The 21,007-nt window shown below is 43.3% G+C and overlaps 1 protein-coding gene across 1 annotated transcript in view; it reads right to left on the reverse strand.

The window, feature by feature from the left end:
• Positions 1–21,007, reverse strand: part of tmem178bb (transmembrane protein 178Bb) — a gene marked incomplete at both ends in the record, with an annotated part of 169,677 nt that overhangs the window by 68,712 nt on the left and 79,958 nt on the right. The window contains one exon of the mRNA XM_083935240.1: positions 9,029–9,142. Within this exon, the coding sequence (XP_083791366.1) occupies positions 9,029–9,142 (114 nt within the window). The remainder of the gene's footprint in view (positions 1–9,028; positions 9,143–21,007) is intronic.

The following is a 21,007-nucleotide window of genomic DNA, read 5'->3' on the forward strand; positions in this document are numbered from 1 at the left end:
AATTTCTCTGTTGCTTGAACACACTGATTGAATCAATCCACCTTTTGGCAAAACCATGAGCACTTTTCACCTGTTTAGGCACAACTTACCAACACATTTTCATTGTGATGCACATGTGCTGCATAATGGTGAGCACAGGTGGCAAAAGTCAAAGACAATTAAAGCACGGTTGTCACTACTTGAACACAACAACTCAAAATTGATCACACTTGTGGCTAATGATGTGAGGGAATATATAAAGCCAGTTCAGAGAGCACTGATTTGAAAAGGCACTACAATGGATAGAAATCTGAGAGGAAGAGTTTGTGTGAGAGGAGGTCGAGGAGGTCAAGGTGGTCGAGGTGGTCAGCGAAGACAAAGAACAGTAATATCTGACGAAATCAGAGCTACTGTGATTGACCATGTTCTTGTCCATGGCATGAGGATGAGGGAGGCCGGACAAAGTGTACAACCAAACATCGCTAGATTCACTGTGTCCACCATAATCTGAAAATTTAGAGAAGAGAATAGGTAATTATCTTTTTTGACATTATAGTAAAGTATGTAAATGTTGAGAGCAAATTACTGTATGACATATTACAGTATATACTGTACCACAGTATACTGTTAGTACATATATATTTCAGTACATCACTGTGCCAATGTACTGTAGTATTGTAATGGAGGGTTAGTCTAACTGTCTGTAGTATTGTAATGGAGGGTTAGTCTAACTGTAGTATTCCATGTTTTCCATATTTTTTGTAACTGCATGTTCTCTTTTTGTATAATTGAAAGACTGCCACATAAGGGTGTGAGGACAGGTATGTTCTCCCCACACCAAGAGACCCTAATTCTTGATATGGTCCGTGAGAACAATGCCGAACTGTACACAAGTGGCAAATGCATACGGTTTCTGTTTGTTTTGTACAAATGCTACGTGTACTGTAAATGCAAAAGATCTTTGTTTTTTGTACTGTACAAGTGCTACATGTTAATGCACAAGATTTCTGTTTTTTGTCTATGTGTAAAGTGCTAAATGCAAGTTTTTTTTGTTTTGCAACATGCATTCAGCTTCATGTCCTGAGCATTGTGTTTTCTATTTTTCTATGTAGTGTTTAGTGGCTGCTCAGTAGTGTTTTTAATTTTGATTGACTTGGGGCATGATTTGACAACAAAGTTCAGTTTTGGGAACAGATTGAACTGTTTTGAGGTGAAAGTTTGGTTTTGCAAGAATAGTCTGAGGTTTTGTGAATGTAGCTTGAAAATTGGGGTTTGTGTTTACAGTTTAGAGAAAAGGAGAGAAGCGTTCAAGAAATGTGTCTTAGCAATCGAGAAAAACTGTAACAGTATACTGTGGTACAGTATATACTGTAATATGCCATACAGTAATTTGCTCTCAACATTTACATACTGTACTATAATGTCAAAAAAGACCTGTTCTCTTCTCTAAATCTTCGGATTATGGTGGACACAGTGAATCTAGCGATGTTTGGTTGTACACTTTGTCCGGCCTCCCTCATGCTCATACCATGGACAAGAACATGGTCAATCACAGTAGCTCTGATTTCATCAGATATTACTGTTCTTTGTCTTCGCTGATCAACTTGACCACCTTGACCACCTTGACCTCCTCGACCTCCTCTCACACAAACTCTTCCTCTTAGATTTCTATCCATTGTAGTGCCTCTCAAATCAGTGCTCTCTGAACTGACTTTATATATTCCCTCACATCATTAGCCACAAGTGTTATCAATTTTGAGTTGTTGTGTTCAAGTAGTGACAACCGTGCTTTAATTGTCTTTGACTTTTGCCACCTGTGCTCACCATTATGCAGCACATGTGCATCACAATGAAAATGTGTTGGTAAGTTGTGTCTAAACAGGTGAAAAGTGCTCATGGTTTTGCCAAAAGAGTGATTGATTCAATCAGTGTGTTCAGGCAACAGAGAAATTGGTTCAGACAACAGGGTTTAGTGTTTTAGCAAATGAGAAAAACTGTAAAGGTAATGGGAGTTTATGTGACAGCTCAGACAGTGTGAAGAACATTGAATAAAGTCAGCCTCTATGGACGGCGTCCAAGAAAAAAACCTTGCTTGCTTTCCGGCACAAAACTGCGAGATTAAACTTGAACAAAAAAAAAGAACATGAAAATAAGCCTTATAAATATTGGGAGCACATTCTTTGGTCAGATGAGACCAATGTAATGGATGGGGTCCAGCATGTTTGCCGTGAACCTGGCCAGGACTACCACAGTGAATGTATCTTCCCGACAGTGAAGAACGGAGGTGGTAGTGTGATGATGTAAGGCTGCATGAGTGCAAAAGGTGTTGGGGAGATGACATTTATAGATGGCACCATGAATACATGTGGATATACTAAAATACTGGCTGACAAAATGACTCCCAGTCTCCAGAAGATTGGCACAAGAGGAATATTCCAGCATGATAACAATGCAAAGCACACTGCCAAAAGAGTGAAAAACTGACCTGGTCAAGTATGTCACCTGACTTGAAACCAATAGAACACATTTAGGGCATATTAAAGAGAAAGGTAGAGTAACACAACCCCTCCAGCAAAGAGCAGCTGAAACTAATCGTCGGCAGGACATCTCTCCAGAAATGTGGGGCTCCATGCCGAGGAGGAATGAGTCTGTCATCAAAAATTAAGGTGGACACACAAACTATTGACAAAATATAAGATTTGAATCTCAGTAATGAAAGGTGTACTGACTTTTGTTGCACTGAGTTCCTACTGCTGGGCCTGTATTTTTAATATAATAAATTTAAACTTAATTTTTTAAATTTTACATAAGAGAGAATACCCTTGTTTAACTCAGAAGTGATGGAATTACTGTAAGGTGATACAATTTTGAATCCTTTGACATTTAAGTGATATTGCACTGGTGTGTACTCCCTTCTGTTGTGTACTGTAGCATTATTATTAAACAGTCATATTGAAGATCATAATCTCAAACAGCCCTAGTCCTCTTCATCAGTGTCAAAACCATAATCAATGAATACAGCTACTCTGTCTTCAGGCTGCCTCCTGGCAAAGTAGTCTATCTAGCTTCTCAGCTTTAGCTAGCTTGGTAGATTTGAGCCAGGTTTCATTTGGTCCACCTCTTCCCCTCCACTGGCCAATTTCTTTTTTTAAAGTTAATTTTTTGGCAGTTTTTCCTAGTCTTTGTCAGTTAGGAAATGGGGTGAGAGAGAGGGGGAGACATGTAGCAAAGGGCCACAGGTCAGAATGGAACCCATGGCCGCTGCCTTGAGGACCTTCAGCCTCATGGGGCGACTGCTCTAACCACTGTGCCACCGTCCGCCCACTTTTGCACATATTTTTACTACTGGAAACCACCCACTTTCGGCTTCTTTGTGAGACTACATCCATATTCTTCTCCGTAGAGGCTTACTGTCCCCTGAGACTGCAGTTCAAGGCCTACATATAATGTCTTATTAGTGAGTTTCAGTGCTGTCATTTAATCTGGCATGTCTTATTGATTTGGTAGTGAATGCAGATGCTCACTCAGTGGACAGGGCTGTGTTTATTCACCCTTTTGCTATTTCCTTTTTTCCGTTTTAATACCCACATCAGAGTGACAGGCCATCGGTTAGAGGAGTAGAGTTATCTCACACTGAGATGGTGTGTGGATAGGCCTGGTAATAAGGACATAAAACATCTCTGATTGGAGAAGGGTGACCTTCCTGCCGTAAATATGAGCTATGTGTTTTCCTGAGCTTGCCAAGATAGTGAAGAGGAAACACATCCTTTCCGTTCCTATGCATATGAGGCAAAACCAAAGCATAAAATAGCAGTAACTGAACCAAACATTGTCAGAGCATTTTCATGCACAGCGGCAGCTCTCTTATTTAGCCCAATAAATGTGACGTCTTTTGTCCTGGGCTGGGACTAAAAAGACTATCCACAAGGGATCATTTGGGGTTGATGATTTCCGGGTGGGAACTGTACATGGATCTAGAGTTGATTATGCTGAATGTAATGCTATAAACTGTCAAACAGATAGATGCAATTCACTGACGTAGCAAATTTAGACTGGGAGAAAAGAAACCTGAGCAGCTTTTGACTGCAGGAAGAATAGTGAATGCCCCAACACTAGACATGCAACAGTGACTTTTGCTCAGGCATGTCAGTTTCACTGGAGGTTAAATCAAATATACATACAGGAGAACAACCAGAGGAGAATATGCAGACCAAGTGTGATCATAAAGAAAGAGTATATAGAATATTTGTGAAAAAAGCACTATAGAACCCAAACCCTAACCCAACAAATAACCGCTTAGCTACCCCCAATGCCAGGGCGTTGTGATAGAGTTATATGCTGATGATCCACCCTTTGAACACTCATGTAGGTTTAAACTTTGACCAACAGATATACCTTCATTATATGTATAACAAACAAGTGATGTAAATTGTTAGCATTCAACATTAGACAGCATTTAAGTTGTACTCTGTAAGATTTCCATCTATTTAATTGTCTTTTAAGTTCCTATCCATCACAGAGTGAGTTAAAACAGTGGTGATTGATCATGTGACCTACTAATGAAAACACTTGTTCCTTTTCTGCTGAGTATTCCAATATCTGTGTCTGGGGAGAGATTCCCTCTATAGATGTAAATAAGTCTCCATGTTAGTGACTCTGCTGACAGACATTACTAATGGTTATGCTGCGTTCACTTGTAATCGGAAATCGGAAATTCCGACTCCTGAGTCAGGCTTGTAGCCATCTTTTCAAAAAAGTGTGAGATCTGGGGAATACATTTTCTAACTGGAAGTAATAATACAAGCATAATATAATTCTCTTCAAATAATAATTCGCTCCAAATAGATTATCATCCACCTCTGCTTTGTCAGACAGAGCAGCTTGGTGGGAAGAAGGCAGAAGAAAACATACAGCAGAACAATCCTCTGTGGCTTGGAGCAGAGAGGAGCTTCCCCGAAGCCTATCACTTGACACTCAAGGACTAGTGAGACTGAGACAGTGACAGTTTGAGGTCAAAGCGTGTTTCCACTCGGCTCAGTGGCCAGGCAACTGGAGAGCTACTACATGCCCACAACAATGGCTCATGGATTGCAGGTACCCTAAAAGTAGATAGGTTCCTGTTAGATTCTGACAGCACTCATACCCATGCTGATATAATCAGGAAAGCTGTTCTGGGGAGAGGAAGCCCTCCAGATACTCACTCTATTTTCTACAGGTCCAGGATAAATACAACTCAAGCATACAGTTAGTAGTGTGGCTCAACCTGGATCACTACTGAAAGTAGAGAATCATTACCCCACAGATGTGGCTGTCCTTAGAGCCTGACCAGTTAGTTGGACCCTGTTAGTTGGTACTAAGGGGGTGCAAAGAGACATGCCCAAGTTCAACATTTGAAACTGAGTCCAGAGGAAAAGGGAAAACTCAATGATGTCCAAAATGGAAGGAATAGATTAATTCTCCTGAATTATATGACAATGTGGTTTTGACATTTCTACAGCACGACTTGTTTGTTGGCTAAACGTCACCTTCTGCTGCAGAAGACAACAACAACTCCCATAATGCGCCACAATGCACAGGTGTGAAGGCAACTCCCACTGGTACAAAAAACAAAAACTCCCCCTGGACTCAAAATAAACAAACAAAAACCTCCCACCACCAGCCCTCCCCGTAGCATCTGCAGCAGCCACCTCCTGTTCCCCCACCAGCTCCAGCTGCTCCTCGCTATATTACGGCTCGTATAGGACGCCACGGACATCCGATTGGAGCATCAGATCTTCAAACTCCCCTTTTTCCATATCAGACTGATTACCTTCCGCCATGTTTGTTTACTTTCTGCAAAGTTTCTGCAGGTTGCGGCCCACCCACCAAATTAAGTCCCACCCACTGATCTGTGATAGGTCTGAAGTGTGAGTGGGTTTCACCCCCTTTAGACGGGTTTGAAAAATGAGGAACTGGTGCTTGTAGTTTAAGCAGAGCCCGCCCGTCTCTCTCACACTTCAGCTTGACGTGACGTAAAAATCCTCTTTTTGCGTCATCAGATAGATACGGCTCTCTCCTGTCTCGGGGGACTGATGCAGGAACATTCAAAAATATGACTTGGTTTCTTCCAATACAAAGCTTAATGCAAATGGGTGAAGTTTTCTTTTAACCGTCACCTTTTGTTGTCTGAACTTGACCGTCACCTTTTGTTGTATAAACGTAACCGTCACCTTTTGTTGTCTAAACTTAACCGTCACCATTTGTTGTATAAACTTAACCGTCACCTTTTGTCATCTAAATTTAACCTTTACCTTTTGTCGTCTAAACTTAACCGTCACCTTCTACTGTCTAAACCTGTCACCTTTTGTTGTTTAAACGTAACTGTCATGGACATGTATTGTTGCCTTTTCACAGCATTTAGTAGAACATCATATTTTGTAAGATATCACACAAACCTGTTGATGAGAATACATTGTATAGTGCTACAGGTCAGGTCAGACTGATGATAAAAAGGGTTAGTAGTTATCCTCTGTGAACCATTACTCAATACATTTCACTGCTAACTGGTCAGAAGAAGTTGAAATATTCTGCTCTGAAACAAAGTGGTGGATGGATGAATGGACCAATTCAGTTTGACATAATAACACCATCAAATATTATTGATCATTGGCCAGCAGAATGGCCTTGTGTTGAGAGTAACTGCACCATGCTGGAAATGTTGTTGGTTTGCTTCCTGCAACAACCACACTGCCTATCCTACAGAACACTTTGCTCCTTTTAGTCCACATCAAGAGAGTAGTGACAATGATATGACTCACTTTACTGTATGAAAAAATAATAACAAATCCTAAGAAATGAAGGCTAAAGCATGCTAAAGCATGTAGGTTTAATCAACCAATTTTCATCAATGACATTTCCCTTTTTAAATTCCTTTGCTACATTAACAGCTACATCTGTAAGCTCAAGGAAGGGAAGTGAATTCAACATAAAGGCAGGACAGAGCATTGAATGATTCTCATGTAATTGTATTCCTATGTATTTTTCCTCTGTTCTTAAAAAAATTGACACTAAAGTGTCATTCCGGCGTAAAATCATCTCACGGTCTTTTTTAGCACTTACATACATCAAATAAGCCATCGAAAAAAGTTTTTTTGTGTATGAACTATAAACAGAGAAATTCCAAAGAGTCGCTAAAAGTCGCTAACAGCCAGACGTGGCTAACACTGATTAGCTCGGGCAGCTTGGTGAAGGTATTAAAACGTCTTTTTTACCACTAATACTGCTCAAAATAACAGCAAACCTCTGCAGTAGCATGAGAAGAGTCCCTACACAGAAAACAAAGCACCAACAACATAGTTAGTTAACCCAGAGTTTATTAAAAGAGTGTTTTAAAGACATACCCACTGGCCCCTGTACCAGCTCCTATCATAGTAAAGTCCATTCAAGTGGATTAGCAAAGTCAATCCCAAAGGAAGGAGCCTATTGGTGCTTTATGTAGGAATCGGTCACGTCTTCCAATTTATTCTGGGGACATGAAAAACAGAGTCCAGTATGGTGCGGTTGATGAGGGATGGGGAATCCTCCATAGCAGTCACACAGCGTTTTGAAGTACTCAATGATTCCAGGCCAAGATGAGAAATGTCTCTCTGCAGCATAAACATTCTTCTTAAGGTTCCATGGGCTCACAGTACCCACAGGGACACCAAAAAATACCCCCACACCGAGACTGATGCTATGTCTGATTCTACCTCTACCTGTAGCCCCTTCAACACACGCCCCCACCCCCTCGAGTGACATACCGGTGCTGCTTTTACATTTATTATTAACTTATTTCACCAAACTGCCACAAACCTCAAAGTTGACGTGTTGTGCTGGAATAAATCATCAATGGGATCCTTCCTTTTGGATTGACTTTGCTAATCCACTTGGATGGACTTTACTATGAGAGGAGCTGGTACAGGGGCCAGTGGGCAAGTCTTTAAAACACTCTTTTAATAATCTGGGTTCTCTAATTACGTTGTTGGTGCTTTGTTTTCTGTGTAAGGACTCTTCTCATGCTACTGCAGAGGTTTGTCGTTATTTTGAGCAGTATTAGTGGTTAAAAAAGACGTTTGAATGCCTTCACCATGCTGCCCCGAGCTAATCAGTTTTAGCCACATCCGATTGTTAGCGACTCTCCTTGATTTCTCTGTTAGTAGATGATGCACAAAAAAACTGTCTCTATGGCTTATTTGATGTGTGTGTTGAAAAAAGACCATGGGATGATTTATGGTGGAATTACACTTTAAGATATATGCTGTGGAAGATAGAGAAATGAGCTGCTTTCTTCATGTGGCTTTTGAAATGGCTAAACTGAAGTTGGTGCACAGTGGGGTCGTGGTACATAAACCCCTGGAATGAGACTAGTCCTTGCTGGTTGAGCAGATAATAACTTGCATCACAGAGCCTCACAGAAAAGACAGTTCAGATCTGTAGAATGTGCACGATAGAGATCTCGTGCCCACTCACCCATCACCTCGTTATGATTCTAAAAAACAGAGGAATGCTCATTTCTTCATTTTAGGCACACACACACATACTCATTAACTAACAATTTCGTGTGTTGCAAACACAGACATATCTGTCTCTCTAGATAGCCATATAGGGACATACACTAATTTCCTTCTTTCAGTTTTTAGTGTTATAAGGTGTTGCTAGGCAGATTAACGTCCGTTGCCGCCTTTTTTACCTTTGGGGCGTTGCCATCAGCCCACCAGTGTATTTAAAGCCGCTACTCTTAGACCACAACAGACTCGTCTGATGTATGACCTGGTTTGAGTTGTATCAGAACTTGTCTCCGCTTTGCAAAGTGCTCCAATAAAGATATTGGTGTGATCTCAAGCCATCGTCTCAAGATCTCTTCTTCCATCCTCCGATCAACGGACCCGGGGAGGCAACTGCAGGTTGATCTCAACAATGCACATCTCAGAGAGTGAAATGGAATGTATTTAGTCTATAGAATAAAACAACAAAATAGTATTGTCGTACGTATTTTGCACAGAAGTAAGAAAAGAAATGGCAGCAGACTTACGGAGGGAGTGCCACTCGTCCTGCCTTATTGTCTTGGTGATGTTGTAGGAAAGGTTTTTGGGTATGGTAGCCGAGGAATAGTGATACTTGATGTAGGAGCACCGTGCGATGGAACCTGCAGAGAAACAATAATAGGATTAGTTATACATTTTAACAGAGAAACAAAATTGACTCTTGGGTCATTCCATAAGATCCACACTGGTGACACAGAGCTGGAATGAATAGAATGTGAGAGGCTACATCTGCAGCTATTATTTATATACCCAGAATGGCAAATCACTCTTTTTTTCTAAAACAATAGCAATGTGCTGTTGTATGAGACCCTATGTGTGGACTCAACACTTTCAGCGTACATATCTATTACCTGCAGTGACTGACACAATGGCTGTCACAGAGATGATGTGTCCGTCAAAAGTTATTAACTAATCAGTCAAGGGAGCCATTCAGTGTGTAATTATAAATGTGTGTGAGAGTGAGAGAGAGAAATGTTTCATTAGAGATGTAGACTGTGAAAGTCAAAGTGACAGTCACAAAGATGTCTGAATTAATGGAGACATGCTGAGCTGTAGAAATACTGAACCACAGTGATGGGGGGGGGGGGGGGGGGCGTGTTCTAAGGGCCACAAAATGTCTTTGAAAAAAGCCTCATCAGTTGTTTGGTGAAACACTTACAACCACTTCTGTTAACACTTTGTCCCGTATAACCGTGAGAATCAAAAATAGTATGTAAAATGTCAATAGAATTAATGAATAAATGGCGCCTTATAAGACAATTTACGGTAAACTTATTCTCAGCATCTCCTGCTCTGTGACCAATGAGCTGACATCACACTCACACACGCGTATGACGAACCAGAATCCTGCTCATCTCATTGGTCGAGGTACTGTTGCTTGCGAAGAAGATACCTGAAGACAACAAGGCTACTCCTCCAAGAAAAAAACAGAAAAGAATGCAAAAATACAGAGAGGAGTGGGAAGGAGAAAAAACATGGGTGGAAAAAGTGTGTGATAACATCTATAAAGCGCACTGACAATACTGACATAAAGCGACATGCTTCCAGTGGTTGGCACCAGGGCATGAAATTGGCACCCGCCCACATGCCAAATGTGGGTAACTCTTGTGATTGGCGGGTGAAACTGTCAATCTAACTGCCACGTTGGCATGTAGCCAATAAGACAACACAACGATGAGCAAGTGTTGTGTGTTGTTGACCATCAGGTAGCCTATTGTTGCAAAGCAAGCCCCGTCGTTTTCTTGGACTTTCAAAATAAAAAAACAAGAAGAAGACGAAGAAAAATAATGTGGTGGCATATTGCTAGCATGAAGAGGCCGCTGGCTGCAACAGAACAAGAAGAGGATGAGGAGGAGGATTAAAAAAATATATAAAAAATTACGTTTTAATACAAAGTGGAAAAGGATGGCAAGGTTCACAACTGGCTTGTGTGTTTGGGGAGTGAAGGAAGCAGAGGGGAGTGTCTGCTCCTCCTCCTCTTTAAGGACTCAGAGCCTCAGTCTATGCTCTGTGAAAGGGTTTTTCAATCAGTGTCTGACCTTCACATTACAGTGTAATGTAGTTTGGTTTCTGTTAATTATTATGATCGTTATTGTTGTTGTTTATCTAAATGTTATTTAGTCAAAATATGTCTTATCTTGAAAAGCAACATAAACTTATAAGTAATTTGTTATAAATGTAATGTTTATTGTTAATCTAAAATTTTAAAAAATGTTGATCCTGGGTATCTAATGACACTACAGTGAAAAAGAAACAGAGACTAATGGATTGCTGTTGGGTGTTAACCAAATAACTCAGTGAGATGATTGCCTGTATTTATTTCTGTTATTTTCTATTCTAAAAGCCTGCCACACCAGGTCAGATACTGCTGGAAGTCATTCTTGTCTTTTATGAGATTAAGTTGGTTAATAACTCAACAGCACTTTAATGTGGATTCTGTACAAGTTCAAGAACCCTCGTTCACCTTTATTTTAGGCAAAAAAACTTTGGCTGGTAAAAAAACAAACCAGTGGCTGCGGGGCAAAAAAGTGAACTTCAGGCCCAAAACTAGGGGAACCCAAGATCAATTTATTGTCCACCAGGGCCAGGGGCAGCTATGGTATGTAAATAATGATTTTAACACTCTGGTTAAGGTTAATATGGGAAAGTACAATGAATGTCTGAATTGTATGGAGAAATATATAACAATATTATTTTCTGTGTAGTAAGCAAGTACAATTGCTAGATGAGTACATTAAATAGATAAATAAAACATCAAACTAATAAATAGATGAATAACAATAATTAATTAAAGGAGAGTTCATTGTCATTCTAAATGTCATGAACGGTTCAGGGAATAACACAGTGAACCGGACCAAATGCAGACAAGGACACAGAGAACGGTTTAAACAAATATTTAATAACAAAGAAAACAAGGGAATCTAAGAACAGGGGATAAGGGACAAAACAAAAGGTGATGAGACGGTCAAGGGGAGGCAGGAACAGGATCACAGGAAACTATAACAAAAGAGAACTGAGAAACAATAATTAGCAAACATAACTACTAGTAGCATAAATATCAACAAACAAAGTACAGGAGCCAACTGACGAGAAGTACCACAGAACCGAGGACAATGGCTGGCACCGAATGTGCTGCAGGGCAGGTCATCAGTGGAACTGGATACAGCTGGTTGGAACCACGCCTTCCAGCTCCAGACAGACAAACAACGAGAGGGGAGACACATGCAGGGAACAACAGACAGAGGGAGACAAATCCAAGCACAAAAGGAGAGGGAAAGGCTTGCAGAACAGGGGTCCTGACAGTACCCCCCCTCAACGAGAGCCTCCAGGCACTCCATCGGGCCTCCCAGGATGAGCCCGGTAGAAATCCCTGATGAGAGAAGAGTCGAGGATCAGGGGGCCGAGAGACCCAGCTTCTCTCCTCAGGGCCAAATCCTTCCCAATCAACCAGGTAGTGGAAGCCACGCCCTCTGCGTCGCACGTCCAGGATAGAGCTGACCGTGAACGCCAGATGGCCATCCACGGTACGGGGGGGTGGTGGGGCAACAGTAGGCGGGCACAGCGTGCTGGTGGCCACAGGCTTCAACTGGGAGACGTGGAATGTGGGATGGATCCTGAGAGATGCAGGGAGCTTGAGACGGACTGCACTGGGATTGATGACAGCCTCGACCTCGGAGGGGCCAATGAAATGGGAAGCAAGCTTCTTGGAGGTGACATTCAGGGGAATGTCATGTGCAGTTAACCACACCTTCTGACCCGGTCTGTACTTGGGAGCTGGGATGCGAAAGCGATCCGCCATCCTTCGGTTCTGCTCAGCAGTCCGAAGCAACGGCTCTCGAACCTCCCTCCAAATCCGACGAACTCTCCGGAGATGATGTTGAACGGAGGGCACTGCAATCTCGGACTCCTGGGCCGGACAGAGAGTAGATAAGTTACCCAATGAAGCCTCGAAGGGAGACATACCTGTAGCAAAGCAGGAGAGGGAGTTGTGGAAGTATTCCACCCAGGACAGCTGAGACGACCACGACGAGGGATTGCGGGCACAGACACAGCGAAGAGCGGTCTCAAAATCCTGTTTGGCCCTAGGACAAGCTGACCCTGGCTCCCAAAGCCTGACAGAAGGCTTTCCAGTGTGAAGTGAGCTGGGGACCCCGGTCCAAAACCCATGGAGTCAAAAAACATGGTCCACCAAGAGGGATGCCGTCTCCATGGCTGACGGCAGTTTAGGCAGAGGAACAAAGTGAGCCATTTTAGAGAACCGGTCAACAATGGTCACAATGGTGTCGTTGCCTTGAGAGACAGGAAGTCCAGTGACAAAGTCCAATGCGATGTGAGACCAAGGATGACCGGACCACCACCGGGTTCGGGGTCAGTACGTTGCGCTTGTCTCACCGTCGTCTCGATCTCCCAGGTGAGAGTGGCCATACCGCAAGATCCGGGAATGATGTGGTCCGACCCAGTCTCCTCCCCCTCAACAGGTCCGAACTGGTGAGAAAGGGCATCAGGTTTCACATTCTTGCTTCCTGGAAATGTAAGTCAAAGAAAAATTGAAACGTCCAAAGAACAATGCCCTCCGGGCTTGCCGGTAATTCAGTCTCTTAACTGTCTGGATGTACGAGAGGTTTTTGTGGTCAGTCCAAACCCCAAACAGAGTCTCTGCCCCCTCCAACCGCCAGTAACTCACGGTTCCCAACGTTCCTCTCCGCGGGGGACAGTTTCTTGGCAAAAAACGCACACAGATGAACCTTGTTGTCTGTAGCCATACGTCGGACAGAACCGCACCCACTCCCGGATCCGAGGCATCCACCTCCACAATGAACTGTCAAGAAGGATCGGGCTGAACCAACACGGGGGGGGGGGGGGGTGAGAAGCGCTTCTTCAGGACCTGGAAAGCACTTTCAGCTGAAGAAGACCATCAGTGGGAGAGGTTAACTTGGTCATAGGAGACACCACTTGACTGTAGTTACGAATGAACCGACGGTAGAAGTTAGCAAAACCCAGAAAACGCTGTAGTTGCTTCCTGGAAGATAGCGTCTGCCACTCCGTCACAGCTTTAACCTTTGCTGGATCTGCCCTCACCTGCCCGTTCTCCACAATGTACCCCTGAAAAGTCACTGATGAAATGTGGAATTCACATTTCTCTGCCTTGACGAACAACCGATTCTCCTGGAGGCGCTGGAGAACCTGGTGGACATTATTTACGTGCTATGACAAGTCCTTAGAAAAAATCTAAATGTCAATCAGATAGACGAACACAGAGTGGTTCAGCATATCATGGAGAACGTCTTTCACTTATGCCTGGAAGACAGCTGGGGCATTAGTTAAGCCAAAGGGCATTACCAGATACTCGAAGTGGCTAAGAGGGGTATTGAAAGCGGTCTTCCACTTGTCCCCCTCCTTAATTCTGACTAGATGATAAGCGGTGTGGAGATCTAGTTTGGAGAAGACAGTGGCACCATACAGCGGTTCAAACACGGAATTAATCAATGGTAGAGGGAACTTATTCTTCACAGTAATGTTGTTAAGACCGTGTTTATCAATACAGGGTCGTAATGACTTGTCTTTCTTGGCCACAAAGAAAAAAACAGCTCCCAGGGGGGAGGAAGAAGGACAAATGATCCCGGAAGTGAGTCGTTAATGTACGTCTCCATGGACTCACGTTCGGGTCCTGACAGGTTATACAGACGACTGGTAGGGAAAGTTGACCCAAGTAGCAACTCAATGGGGCAATCATAGGGACAGTGAGGTGGCAGGGATAACACCTTGGCCTTGCTAAACACTTTGGCGAGGTCATAATATACTGGTTGCACGGAGGACATGTCTGGAGGTTCGGGCAACGAAGGTCTGGGGTCACAGGGGCACCTAGAAGGGGCCGCACGAAGGCAGGAAGAGTGACAACTGCTGCTCCAACTCACAACCCTGCCTTTTACCTAGTCAATAACAAGGTGGTGAGTGATAAGCCAGGGGAGACCAAGAACAACAGGAGCATTAGCGGACGGCATTATGTGAAAGGCTATGGTCTCAGTATGATTACCTGCTAGCCACAGGGTCACGGGAATCGTCTCGGCACAGATCTGAGCTAGCTCCTCACCACTGAGACCATTAACCACCAACAGAGTAACTAGAGGAACAGTTGGAAACTGACTAGTACAAACCAACTCGGAGTCGATAATGTTAGGTAATGTTAACCGACACAGGCAGGTAGCCAGCTGGTGGTTAGGAGCTCCACAGTAAATACAAAGTCTCCCTCGAAAACGCTGTTGTCGTTCGGCAGGAGTCAGACAGCTGCGGCTAAACTACATGGGTTCTTCCTGGACAGGAACAGAAGACTGGTTTACACGGTTGTAAGCAGAAACGCTAGTAACAGGGTTGAGAGGAACAGTGAGTGGGCCTGGCGTTACCAAGGGTGATAACCGCCTATCATGGCGCCTTTCACGGAGACGGTTGTCAATCTTGATAGCAAGGCCAGTGAGCTCCTGTAGGTTACTGGTCTCAGATCTCCCCACTAAGCAGTCCTTTACCTCTTCGTTCAACCCTTTGAAAAATATGCTCTGTAGAGCCCTATCATCCCACCTTAATTCAGCTGCTAAGGTACGGAATTTAACAGAATAATCCGCCACACAAGGAGCATGTTGTGTGAGAGGGTTGTTCCCCAGACTCAGGCCCTACCAGTGAGCAAACCTAGCACATATGCTATCTTGGAGCTATCGCTTGTGTAGGTGAGGGGCTGCTGACCGAACACTATCGAGCATTGAAATAAGAAAATCTTACACTCCCCCAACTTCCCTTTATAACGCTCAGGAGCAGGGACATAAGGCTCACGGGGTAGAAGGGTACTCACAGTGGTAGCGGGTGACTCAGCATTCGCAGAGGAAGCAAGGAGAGGCCCAACCTGTCCCTCTATGCGAGAAACACAGGCAAAGAGCTGGCTCAGACTCCCTGGGATTCCTTGCAGCGTCTGTGAATGCTGACCGAGCAGAACACCCTGAACGGATACTGCTTGAAGAACGGAAAAGCCCAGAGAGTCGACTTCCATGTCTGCGGGGTCCATGTTATGGCCAGACCATTCTGTCATGAACGGCTCAGGGACTAACACAGTGAACCAGACCCAAATGCAGACAAGGACACAGAGAACGGTTTAAACAAATATTTTATAACAAAGAAAACAAGGGAATCCAAGAACAGGGGACAAGGGACAAAACAAAACATGACGAGACGGTCGAGGGGAGGCAGGAACGGGATCATGGTTAAACTATAACAAAAGAGAACTGAGAAACAATAATTAGCAAACAAACCTACTAGGAGCGTAAATATCAACAAGCAAAGTCCCACATCTGGCTTTTTATGCTGCAGGGCAGGTCATCAGTGGAACTGGATGCAGCTGGATGGAACCACGTCTACCAGCTCCAGACAGACAAACAACGAGAGGGGAGACACATGCAGGGAAAAACAGACAGAGGGAGACAAACACAAGCACAAAAGGAAAGGGAGAGGCTTGCAGAACAGGGATCCTGACACTAAATGATGAAATGTCTTGCTCAGAGTTTTACTCTGTGGTACTGAAAGACAAACAGCTTGTGGCTGCAGCAAGAGCTCAGAAGAAGTACAGACGGAAAAAAACAAATAGACTGACTACAACTGTTTTACTCAGACTTTATGTTTGCACTTTTCTTGTTGCATTAATTGTGTACTATGTTCTGCTTTGTGATGTTTGTGTGAATCAGGAAAGATGTTTTTTTTATTTGGTTAATTTTTGTTATTTTGTATAAAAAAATGCTGATGATCACTCAAATATGCATCTAATTCAATTCAGGTTTGAGGCAAATAGTTAAAAAATCGCTTCACACGTGAAAAAAGGGCTAAAAAGATTCACTACGCCAGGAAGGATGAAGGCAGCCGGGGCGGCCGCAACGACTGTCAGTCTAACACGGTCGTTGGCACTTGGAGCACAAAGGGTTCCAGTGACATCATCGGCCTTGTGAGAGGTTAAATACCTGGATCTCCACACCAGTTAGTTGGACCAGTCCCAGCCTGGTCAGATGCGTACATGAACAGATGAAGCCTCTTGAATGAGAGGTGAAACGTCTTCCTAGACAAATAACCAATTCCAGTTGCTTTTGACTGAAATTGCTTTGAGGATAACGATGACCTGGACAAATGAGAACATTCACAGGCTGATACTTTGACTCCTTGACTGTATTTTGTGATATCTACACTCACTGTAATACTGTGTGTACCTACCAAGACTGTAAAAGTGCGGCTGGTGGAGAAAGAGCTGTTTCCTTTTGACACCATGTCTGCTCTAATTATCTCTGGCAAGGCTGCTTTATTGGAATCCTGGGAGATTTGAACTGCACAAACAGACAGAACCAGGATAACACCCACTGCCTCTCCTCTGTCCTGCAGCCAGGGCACACACACACACACACACACACACACACACACACACACACACACACACACACACACACACACACACACACATATATACAAACACCAATGGCATAGACACTAAAACCCAGGAGAACACAGCCGCTGACAATAGTAATTACCCATTCAAGACAATCTCTTTATCAGTGGTGCAGTTGGCACCCCATCACTGACTATTTGATGAAACCATGGTCTATAAGCTGCTGCAGCATACATCATAAAATACTACTATTAGTACAGTTCATACCATTTGAATCCCTTACTTACTTACCATGAAATTACAGTAAATAACCATATCACAGAATTACATGTAATAACCAAGCCCTAACCACAGAGACTTCCTGGTTGATCCAATCAGGAAGCTCCAAAAACGTCAGTTCTCTGAGTGTCCACTAGGGGCAGGTTTCATAACAGAGCAGTTTCTCACTGACCCCCATGTTTAGGGAGGCGGAGGCGGAGTCAAAGTCTGCCAAGATGGAGACTCCTGTAGGCGAGGACGATTGGATCAAATTGAGAGAATGGACCCCAACGGAGAGGCTACAGCCATTTTTTATACAGTCTATGGTAATAAACTGTAAAAACAGAGCACATTTTAAAGTCAAAATCACTTAAATTACATTGAATATACCGTAATTTAATATGGTTATTGACTGTAATTTCATGGTATCCGTCTGGAAACTTTGCTGCGAGTCGTTTTACCGTTTTTTTTACAGTTCATGTTTTTACAGTATAATATTGTTAATAAATACATACATACTGTAATTAAATATTGTTATTTACTGTGATTTCACAGTATCCGTCTGGAAACTTTGCTGCCACTCGTTTTACCATTTTTTTTTTACAGTTCAGGTTTTTACAGTGTAGACATGTTTCTTCTGTTTTTAAAGGTCATTCCATTCGTGTCACTAGGTGCTTCTGTTCAGGAGTAAAATCCAATAAGTGTTTACCCCATTGTTCCTAGCGCCTGCCATCAGTATGCAACATTGATTAATCAGTGATGTTCACGTGTAATCCATGTGCTTAGTGAAGGCTTGCCTTTAGGCTCCCACAAGAAATCTTCTGTTAGCTCCGAGCCGCTTCGCCTGTGTAGTGTTTGAAGATCTGAACTCTCTGTGCTATCCCCCTGGCTTTAAAACTCAGACTTCTGCTGATGTTATGGCATGAAAAAAAGGTGGCGAGCGTTGATTTATTTAGCGTAGTAGAGTCGTGGAGCTGGTATTGATTTTCCTGATGTTTGAGGAAGCCTCTGAAGAGATTTCAAACAGGCCAATAAAACTGATGACCCCAACAAGAGGCTTCTATTGCCCATTCAGCACCCATTTGAACGCAGCTCACCACCGCTTAATAGGCCCACACTCCCTACTGCTCACATACAGATCCTTCATCATCACAATCTACAGAGAAATGGATGTTCACTGTAGGTTTTCTAAGGGTATGTCCACACGATAGTCGGACACGTCGTTCTTAAAAAGTTTTCCGTTGACACAGCCTCGACTTAAGAAATATCTGCGTCCACAGGAAACCAGTGAAACCGGCTAAAACCGCTGTAGTACACATGCAGGCCTGGAAGTGGTGGTGTAACCGCCACAGAAATACACCAACAACAGAGAAGAAGAGACGGGGAGACGCTGTGGAGAATACAACACCGAAGAGTTTCTCTCCAAATCTGGAGACTTCCCAAAAACTCCTCCATCCTAGAGAGACATGTGTCCACTGTTTCTGGTGTTAGTGGAGACTTTTGTACTGTTTTGGACTCTAATGCACCAATCACTCTGCAGTTAGTGTCCTCAACAAGCAGAGGGTGCTGCTGTGAGCCCCTTCCCCGTCTCAAAGCACTCACAGGTGGGCACTGTCTCACTACATTTAGAGACTTTCCACACCATCTTAGAACTTGATTTAGAAAAAAAGACTAGAGAGCGGTTTAGCTCCTCATTCAGAGCATCAGGGAAAAGGGAGAAGTATGTGCTCGGCCTAATTCATTCCCATGCATGCGGCTCAGAGTCCAGTTCAGTAAACAGTCTATGAGTCCGTCTCTCTCTTCTCATGCAGCAGCACTGTTTAACACTATGTGTATTTGGTATGTGGTTTTACCGTCCAGACGACAACGCCATGGGGGGGCATTTTCAAATCTTCCCACTCTGCGTACGCCCATTGGCTGAATGCAGTCTGCAGTGAAACCAGTGCGAGAAACCATGGAAACAAACAGAGCGTCCAACAGCAGGAAAATAGGCTGAAAGAGGAGGGAGTAAGCTAACGTTAGTAAAGTAAAGTCAAAAGTTCAGATTAAACTAAATGACTAAAGAGGAGGGAGTTAGCTAACGTTAGTAAAGTTAAGTAAAAAATGTTAATTAAACTAAATGACTAAAGAGGAGGGAGTTAGCTAATTTTAATAAAGTCAAAAATTCAGATTAAACTAAATGACTAGAGGAGGGAGTTAGCTAACATTAGTAAAGTAAAGTCAAAAGTTCAGATTAAACAAAATGACTAAAGAGGAGGGAGTTAGCTAACATTAGTAAAGTAAAGTCAAAGGTTCAGATTTAACTAAATGACTAAAGAGGAGAGAGTTAGCTAACATTAGTAAAGCAAAGTCAAAAGTTCAGATTCAACTAAAATGACTACAGAGGAGAGAGTTAGCTAACGTTACTAAAATAAAAAGTTCAGATTAAACTAAACGCTGCAGTGGTTGGACAGACTTCTGGGGGCGAGAAGAGGAAAGAGGCAGGCGATGAGGATATCGACAGAAAAGAAAATTTAATGCAAAAAGGTCGTCATGTTCTGTCAGGACTGTCTTACCAAACTTTAGACCCCAATGGTGTCTAATGACAATAAAAATTCCTTCCTTTGCGTCTTTTACAAACAACATTTACAAGTAAGTAAGTACACTTTCTGCAACAATCAATCAGAAACAAATCACACACCCCCCCCCCCCCTTTTTTTTTTTTTTTTTTCAACCCCCCCAAAGTACGTAATGGTAGTTCCCTTGACTTTGAGTTCCCCCCAAGATACTACAGTCCATAATCACCAGTTTGTCTGGGGGCTTGCTCATTTTGCCAGAGTCTCTCAGCTACTTGTGTGTCCTCAGTGTTCCCCGACCTCCACTTCGCTTAATCGTCTGGAGCAATAGGCCACCGTTTCCAGTGGTCTTCATGCTGCTGGAGTAGAACGCCGCTCAGCCCGTAGCTGTTGGCATCTGCAGACACTATGGTGGGCTTGTTGGCATCGTAGAAGGTAAGTACAGGGGCTGTGGCTAATGCAATCATTAAGTTCCTGAATGCCTCGCACTGTGCAGGCCCCCACATCCACTCTGTGTCTCCTATCAGTAGCTCATACAGTGTTGTACTGTTGACAGCTCTGGAACGAACTGGGCTGAATAGTTGACCATTCCTAAGAATCTTTTGAGTCCTGTCACATTTTGTGGCTGTGGAAAGTTCCCTATTCCTGTCACTTTGTTTGGGTCGGCCCTGACACCTGCCTCATCAATTAAGTTACCCATGAAACGTACCTGTCTCTGTTTAAAGGCATTTTGCCTTGTTTTACCTGCTGCCTCAATGACCTTCAGCACCTCTGTCAGGCATCAGTCATGTTGCTTCTTTGTCTCTGCATGAACTAACATATTGTCCATAAAAATCTCTGTCCCATCCAAGCCAGCCAGAGTCTACGCCATTTTCCTCTGGAAAATTTCAGGAACACTTGTAATTCCGAAGGGAAAGCGGCGGAAAGCATATCTCCCAAAAATAGTGATGAAAGTGGTTAGCATCTTGCTGTCCTCATGCAGGGGAATCTTATCAAATCCACTTGCTCCAATGATGTGAACACTTTTGAACCGGCGAGCCTTGGCATTATTTCCTCCACCGTAGGCAGGATGTACTTCAGTCGTACTTCGTTTCACCGCTTTGTTAAGTTTCCTCATTTCTGCACAGAGGCGGAATGCCTTCTTGTTAGGTTTGAGCACTGGTACCATAGCGGCGCACCATTCTGTCGTTTGTGTTATTTTTTATATTATGCCCTCCTCTTCCATGCGTTGCAGTCTGTCGGCA

This window comes from Echiichthys vipera (assembly GCF_963691815.1).
Source record: "Echiichthys vipera genome assembly, chromosome: 20".
Lineage (NCBI taxonomy): Eukaryota > Metazoa > Chordata > Actinopteri > Perciformes > Trachinidae > Echiichthys > Echiichthys vipera.